We start from the raw sequence: 7,905 nt of genomic DNA, 5'->3' as shown, positions 1-7,905 counted from the left end.
AAGGTAGCCATCGGCAGTGCTTTACCATGTTTACCTGGAGCACTCCACCACAACACCCCCATTCAAGATGGCTATGCTCGTGTCACGGTGGAGGACATAGTCCAAGGGTTTGAGGACCTGGAGATTGACATTGCTACACCTGAAGGGGAGAAAAGACTTGGAGATGTCAAGCGCCATTTCATTCTATGGCAAAAGAAGTTTATCAAGTTTCCAGGCGAGGCGCCAAGGACAACAAGTCCACCCCCCTACGGTGGTGGCGGTTCACCTACACCTCCGTCACGTCAGCCGACGCCCCCCAGTCCACAACGTCCGGCGGGTGATCAGACGCCGCCCCCTAGTCCTCGTCCGGCGGGTGATCAGACGCCGCCCCCCAATCCACCTCCGACAAAGAAGCAGAAGCAGTCCTGGATTATTAACCCGGACCCTTATGTACCTAAGACCACAAAGGTACCGGAGCCATCATTGAAGCCTCTCCCCACAAGGCCTTGGGAACGTAGTGCCGAGGAAACTGCCGCGGCCGCGGCTGCTGATCATGAGAAATGGAAGGCGGACTGCAAGAAGAAAAGAGAGCCCGAGCCCAAGCCAGTATTTTCTGATGAGCAAAAGAAGTGGGCTAAGTCATTTTTGAGCACACCGTCCCAAGCCGCGAAGAATCTGCCTGACGACTATGCACGTGAACTTCGTAGGCAGGCACTCATGTTGAAGGAGAAGAAAGAGCGGGCGGAGAACCAGGAGAACAAAGCCTTGGAGGAGGCCGAGAAAACGGAATTAGAAAGTAAAAAAAGCGGGAAACGAGTTGCCTAGCTCGGGGAACAAAGTAAACAATCGATTGCCCCGCTTATAGTGAAAGCCGCCGGTCCGGATGACCCCGATATCATAGCAGCTGCGGCAGCACATGGATTGACTGTAACGAGTGCCAGAGAACAAGCGGCCAACTTAGGTATTACTCTTCGTGAACTGTTAGGCCTTGATGAGGCGCCAGTGAAGGAGGTAGTAATTACATATGTGAAGAATGGGCCTCTTGTCGAGCCTGCGCAGGAACAGGATCTACCTCCACAAATGAAAGGTCTGCTGAAATGGTACAAGGGTTACATAAAAAATAAAAACGCCAAAGAATATATTTATGCGGAAGTTAGATATGAGCATCACTTCAAACATTACTATGTACAAATTCATCTGAGTGAATTGTTCCAGCTTTTCAATCTGCGCGAGCTCGACAAATCAATCATCAGTTGCTACATTCTGTAAGTGATTTATTTCTACCCCATCTCGTTCATATTGCCTGCACTATATATATGTCCTAACTATATTGTTGTGTCCGCTATTATACATGCAGAATGAAGATTAAGGAATGCAGAGTAAGGAACATCCATAATGTTGGGTTCATTGACCCACACATCGTTAATGGATATGTGTTGGAGCATCACCCCGCCGACATGGAGGCAGACCTGTGGCAGTTTCTTACAAAGCAGGAACTCAAAAGTGATATTCTATTTCCTTACCATTTTGGGTGAGTGTTTCTGTCTTGAGCACATTCTCTTTTGTTTACTCCATGCATGGTATGTGGCCGGCTAATCGATGAGTTATGCATGACGTACTGTGCATGTATCGTGTCCGCAGGTTCCACTGGATTCTGCTAGTAATTAAAGTTGACACCTCAGAATGTCTCGTCCACGACTCTCTGAATAAGGATCCAAAGCTTTGGGTCGACATGAGAAGAATGCTGCAGAAGTAATTATTTTCATTCATTTGCGCTCTATATCGATCGGCCTATTTCGTTCATTTCCTAATATCAAGTAACTAATAACTCTCGTGTTCATTTAATTTTCTTTGCCTCGTAGGGTTTGGAGACGGTTCGTAGATACAAAGGTCGGTGAATTCAAAAAAGAGCTAGAATTCAAAAGGGCAAAGGCTAAGAATGGTGAGGATATTCAGCCAGCGGGGACCAATCTATGTGCATACTATGTCTGTGAGATGATCCGGAGATACACCTCTGAGCGGGTTCCGAGTGATACCAATGCTCAGAGGAATAACCTCCGGATGATGCTTAGTCCAGAAGCTCGCTTCCGACCACTTCAAGAGGAACTAGCTGGATGGTTCAGGAGGGAAGTCCTCCATCCTAAAGGAGAACACCATTACGAGGACGTAGAACTTTATATGCATTAAATTATGTATGGAAACTTGTTCAAAATTGTATATGGTCATCCGATGATATTGAATATATATTGTATATTCCTCTTGAATTCTTTTTGGTTCTAATTTCAAATTTGTTTGAAATTGTACATTCATATGCATGTATGTAGTACCGTAGAATATGTGAAACTCCTTCAAAATTAAAATAAAGCACAAAAGAAATAAAACAATACATATTAAACAGAAAACAGGTTTAGGGGGGGGGCTAAAACCCTAAACCTGCGGCGGCCTTTAGTCGCGGTTGGCCAGAAGAACCGCGACTAAAGGTCCTCCGCCCCGACGGCCTCCTGGCGCCCACGTGGACGGGCCTTTAGTCGCGGTTCTTAAGCAACCGCGACTAAAGGGTGGGGCCTTTAGTCGCGCCCGTCGGTCGCGGTTGCGCAACCGCGACTAATGGCAGTTGCGAACCGCGACCAAAGGCCCTTTTTCCACCAGTGCCAAGTTACTTAATTTTGTATGGTCGTCAGGTCGTGGTTAGAATACCATTGCTGGACGTTGGAATACCAAACACATGAATCACCCAAACAGCTATTATTTGGCTATCCATGTTTTGACTCGTATCGAATACAATAATCTCAAACAGCCGGGCCATTCCGAGAGACACGATGCAACGCTTGAAAAATAAATATTAGAGTTACACACTGCTCACAGACTGTAATATCATAATGGTAATGCAGTGGCAATTCGAATTTACATTTGTCCACTTCTCCGTACTTTTGGGCTATGGTAACAGAGCAGGGGATGCGGAGCAATACGATGATCTGTAACCATAACTTGTATGCGATGACAAGTATGACGGGATCGAGGGACATGAAAGGAACGGCTTCGGTGGCATCTCCAATTCATTGATGCTCTTTTTCAACATATCAATCACCTTGCTCATCGAAGGACGGTTTTCGGAGTTAGCCTGTATGCACCATAGGCCGACTAAGGCCATCTTTCTCATGGCCTCTTCAAGGTCGCAGATGACTTCACAACTTTGTACCTGTTCTGCTATACTGTCATAAATCCAGTTTGGAAAATACACATCACTTGAGCTCTCGGTATTCCCTTTCTCCTTATTTATCCTTCCTCCTACCATTTCTAGGAGCATCATTCCATAGCTATAGACATCTGACTTTGTAGAAACGACTCCAAAACCTCTAGAGAATACTTCTGGAGCAATGAATCCAATGGTACCTCTTGCTTCGGCGACAGAGAGGATGCTGCCCTTGAGGTGACACAGTTTGGCTAAACCGAAATCTGCAATTTTGGGACAAAAATCTTGATCTAGAAGTATATTCTGAGGCTTGATGTCAAAATGGATGATGCGAGTACTACATCCTTGATGCAAATATTCCAATCCCCGTGCGACGCCAAGTGCTATTTGTTGTAAGTTGTCCCATCCAATAACTAGATCTGGGTACTCTGTGTAAATATACTTCTCCAGTGAACCATTAGCCATATACTCATAAACAAGGGCTCGCTTAGCCCCTTCTAAGCAAAAACCGAGCAGACCGACAATGTTAACATGTGATGTCTTGCCGATGCTAATTGCCTCATTTAGGAACTCCTCTCCATTGCCTTTGGAAACTTTTAGTAGCTTCACAGCAACCACACAACCATCCTGTAAGCTACCCCTAAATACGGTGCCATATCCACCTTCTCCAAGTTTATCTCTGAAAGAACTAGTCATTTGTTTCAGCTCTGGGTATTTGTACCTTTTTGGAGCCAAAGATTCATACCTCCTTAGCATTTCTTCCATGGTCGATTTGTTACGGGTCTGCTTCGGGAGGATGAAAAGACAAATCTTTTGCTTATGTCGGTGCACTCCCCAAACTAGACATGTTAGCAAGCTGATTGTGGCAGACAGATAAACTGTAAAAAAACAGAAGGGAACATCATTTAATAAAGTTGATAGTATATCTATATGTGTGAGACTATGAACCATCCCTTTTTTTTAATATAGACATTTAGGAATCTTGCAATTTCACGTCATTAAATTATAAATCTCCATAATTTAGTTAATTTTAGACTTAGCAGATGGCCTTTAATTAGCATCAAAGTTTGGAAGTTTGTGATGAAGTATCATGTATTTTCTGAGCAACAGCAATGATAGACATACCTATCAAAATTAACTTCTTGTTGTGCCTACCATCTGCAGAGAAATTATTATGGTTTGTCAATGTAAGTATCAATCACAAAAAAACATGAAAATGAACCATGGCAATTTGACAGCCAAGCACAACTAACTATTAGAAATGCAAGCGATATAGATCAAAATTTTAACTTGAACGGGAGGGTGCAAAGCCCTTCTTTCCCGTTCAAGTTTTTTTTTTGTCCTAGCGTACCTACAAACTTGATTAAAAGATAATTTGGTGGTTGAACTTACGTGCTGCTGCAGGCCGAGGGGGAGCCGGGGCCTCCCATGTCAAGAGGAAGCCATCGTCGATGAGCTGCTTGTAGTCGCTTGCGTTCGTCTTGCCCGAGGATGAGCCCAGTACTGGTACGATGATTGCATCACAGCCCTCCAAGGCGTAGCCGGCGTAGTTGCTGGTCCGGTCGTAACGCACTCCCGCACGAACAAGCACCTCCCACTCGTTCCCGCACCTCACTCTTGTCTGCACCAGGCCTCTATCCCGACGTGCAGCAGCCACCGCACCGTCCTTCGTGCAGTTGTACAAGATGAGATTCAGGTTACCGGGGTCGGTCTTAAACTGGGTAACTAGTTTGGCGGAGGTGTTCCCGATCTGTATGTCGCAAGTGCTAGAGGCTTCAAATAGTTTCTGCTTGCCTACATCAACGACCAGCAAGCTGCGTTCCTCGTAAGAGATTTTGTTGATTGCAAAGCCGGGGATGAGGGGCGCGGAGCTCCGTATGAATGCACTGCTGTTATTATAGCAAGTGACCTCGAAGTCCAAGATACCACACGATCTTCCCGCCTCTGTCTCAGCAAGCCAGAATGGATTAGAGATGGTGAGGTTGCCGCACCTGTTAGCCGAGCGTGAGCAGCCTTCCCCTTGCTGCTCGTCAGCCCTGGCGAGCATCGGTGGTAGCCACCACATCCCGATGAAGACTAAGAACCAGCCGGCCATAGCCATCGGAGGGCGAGCCTTGAAATTTGTGTCGGCAACAAACACAAGAGAAGCAAACTGAATCGGTAATCATGCATTTGCTGTGGGGACTGGGGAGATACGAGAGGGAATAAGCTGGCTAAGAATGAATGGCATATGGAACTATGGAGTCCTTTGGCAGTGACAACTCCTCATCAAGTATCCCAATTGACGGGGTGTGAGGGAAGACCCGTGACGAAATTATGAGTGGCTGCAGATCAGGTACTGGGTGCAGGACTTTTCAGACTTGTCGATCTTGAAAAGTATTAGCCTCGTGCCGCCTGAGCTTCCGGGCAGATGCATGTATATACAGTGAGAACCGGTACTCAAATCCCGTACGTCTCCAGGAAGTACAATGGCGCTAGGCTGCCGAAGAACGGGTACTCGGATACCTGTCGCCACGCAGGTCGCCGTCCAGCGTCGTCGCCTGGTGCAGCAGCACGAAGCACGCTTGTGGATAGGACAGAGAGGAACGCTCGTCGCAACGGGCCATGCATGCTGGTGGCGGCGGTGTTGCATGTGTTGAAGTATATTGTTGGTCTTTTTTCATCAATTTGGACTTTTGGATGAGTTGCTTGGAGCATGAACTCAATATATTATCCGAGCCAGGAGGTCTTGAGTTTAAGACCTTGCCAACGCAGTATTAAAAAAAATGCGGTCTGCTTAAATCCCACATCTAAGAGCTAAATAAGCCTAGACGTGAGAGGGTGTTGAAGTATATTGCCCGCCTCTCTTCATCAATTCGGACTTTTGGATGACTTGGCTAGAGCATGAATTCAGTATGGTATCCGAGCCAGGAGGTCTCGAGTTCAAGACCAAGCCAACGCAGTATTAAAAAAGATTATGCGGGCTACATAAGTCCCACGTCTAAAAGCTAAATAAGCCTAGACGTGAGGAGGGTGTTGAAGTATATTGCCCGCCTCTCTCCATCAGTTCGGACTCTTGATTGAGTTGGTTGAAGCATGAATTCAATATGGTATCCGAGACAGGAGGTCTTGAGTTCAAGACCCTGCCGACGCAATATTAAAAAAAAGATTACGCGGCTTACATAAATCCCACGTTTAAAAGCTAAATACGCCTATACGTGAGGGGGGTGTTGAAGTATATTGCCCACCTCTCTCTGGCTGTAGCATTAAGTCATTATGGTATCCGAGCCAGAAGGTCTTGAGTTTAAGACCTTGCCAACGCAGTATTAAAAAAATGCGGCCTACCTTAATCCCATGTCTAAGAGCTAAATAAGTCTAGACGTGAGGGGGGTGTTGAAGTATATTGCCCACGTCTCTTCATCAGTTCGGAATTTTGAAAGTGTTGGCTGGAGCATTAATTCAATATGTTAGAGATATATTTTGGTTACATATGTTTGGTAGTCTAGAATTTGTAATCTGTCTCCTACCTTATCTTTAGGAGAAGCGTCTTGTCCTTCAAGCCTTGTACTCAATATATGGTTTCAGCCTAATATCCTAAACCCTAGCCGCCGCCGCCGCTTCCGCACCCGCGCGCCGCCCCCGAGGCGATCGGCCTCCATGACCGCCGCTAGAGTGTCTTTTTCCCGAGCCCTTGCCCTGGTTTTTTTTGCTCTCTCGCCGGTCGTTTTGATTGGCGTTTTCTTTTTTAGTTTTTGGATCTATACTTGGTCGGCTTGCGTCGACCACCGCCGCCGTCGACCCCCGCGCCTCTACTCTGACATTGGCGTCGACTACACCGGCCGCTTCATCGTAAACCACGCGGCAAGGCTGGACGCGTCGCCCAAGGGACGCCTTCGTGCATCGCTGCCGGCTGCTTGCCCGCACGGTCTCCATCGCCGGTTCGTCTTTGTCGTCATCGCCCGGGACATAACCGACAATGTCGTCATCGACTCCAATCTGTGCGTCATCCCCGCCATGGTGCGTGCAGTGTCGCCGTCGGCCTGATCAATCGGTCACGCGCCTGTCTTTGCCAAACTAGTCCCTGAGCACGCGCCTACCGCCAATCGAGCCAAAGGTTGCCGTCGCGTCGTCCCTTCGGACCACTGTGTCACCGCCCGAGGTCTTCCCCTCGGCTACCCCGACCCGTGCGCCGCTCCCGCCGACGCCCCTTCGGGCTGTCGCATCGCGTCCCGTGGACCACGCCGTCGCACTGAGATCCTCCCGCCGGCTACCCCTGTAGCCGACGCCGCATGTGCGTCGCCCCTTAGGGTTATCGTGCCGCGGCACGCGGTGCACGCCGCCTCCCGTCGGGCCATCATGTAACACCCCGAGAATCATGCTACAGTAATCCCCCCCTAATGGTGGCCATGTCATCATGTATACTATGCTATTTGCCACTTGTCCAAAAAAATCAAAATCAAATTCAAATTTGAACGTGATAACCCACAAGTATAGTGAATCGCAACAGTTTTCGAGGGTAGAGTATTCAACCCAAATTTATTGATTCGACAGAAGGGGAGCCAAAGAATATTCTCAAGTACTAGCAGCTGAGTTGTCAATTCAACCACACCTGAAAGACTTAATATCTCCAGCAAAGTATTTATTAGCAAAGTAGTAAAGAAGTAACGGTAATGGTAGCAAAAGTAACAGTAGCAGTTTTGTAGTAATCATAACAGTGGCAACAGAGAAGTAACTAAGCAAAGATCAATATGTGA

General features: G+C 47.3%; 1 protein-coding gene across 1 annotated transcript; it reads right to left on the bottom strand.

Moving 5' to 3' along the window:
* Positions 1 to 2,914: 2,914 nt before the first annotated feature.
* On the bottom strand, positions 2,915 to 5,369 carry LOC119280678 (LEAF RUST 10 DISEASE-RESISTANCE LOCUS RECEPTOR-LIKE PROTEIN KINASE-like 2.4). Its single transcript, XM_037561459.1, has 3 exons — positions 4,565 to 5,369; positions 4,298 to 4,330; positions 2,915 to 4,050 (listed from the first exon to the last, which is right to left on the bottom strand). The coding sequence occupies exons 1-3, from the start codon at positions 5,271 to 5,273 to the stop codon at positions 2,915 to 2,917; spliced, it is 1,878 nt and encodes a 625-aa protein (XP_037417356.1). The 5' UTR covers positions 5,274 to 5,369.
* Between the last annotated feature and the right edge of the window lie 2,536 nt (positions 5,370 to 7,905).

The sequence above is a fragment of the Triticum dicoccoides genome, chromosome 3B (assembly GCF_002162155.2).
Source record: "Triticum dicoccoides isolate Atlit2015 ecotype Zavitan chromosome 3B, WEW_v2.0, whole genome shotgun sequence".
Lineage (NCBI taxonomy): Eukaryota > Viridiplantae > Streptophyta > Magnoliopsida > Poales > Poaceae > Triticum > Triticum dicoccoides.
Note: the sequence above shows the minus strand (reverse complement) of the source record. Positions and strands in the feature narration are given on the sequence as shown.

Coding starts and splice junctions, on each gene's coding strand:
- LOC119280678 (XM_037561459.1), bottom strand. CDS start 5,273: ATGGCTATGGCCGGCTGGTTCTTAGTCTTCATCGGGATGTGGTGGCTA. Junction 4,331..4,564: donor CCCTCGGCCTGCAGCAGCAC/GTAAGTTCAACC, acceptor ATTTCTCTGCAG/ATGGTAGGCACAACAAGAAG. Junction 4,051..4,297: donor CAAGAAGTTAATTTTGATAG/GTATGTCTATCA, acceptor GTTTTTTTACAG/TTTATCTGTCTGCCACAATC.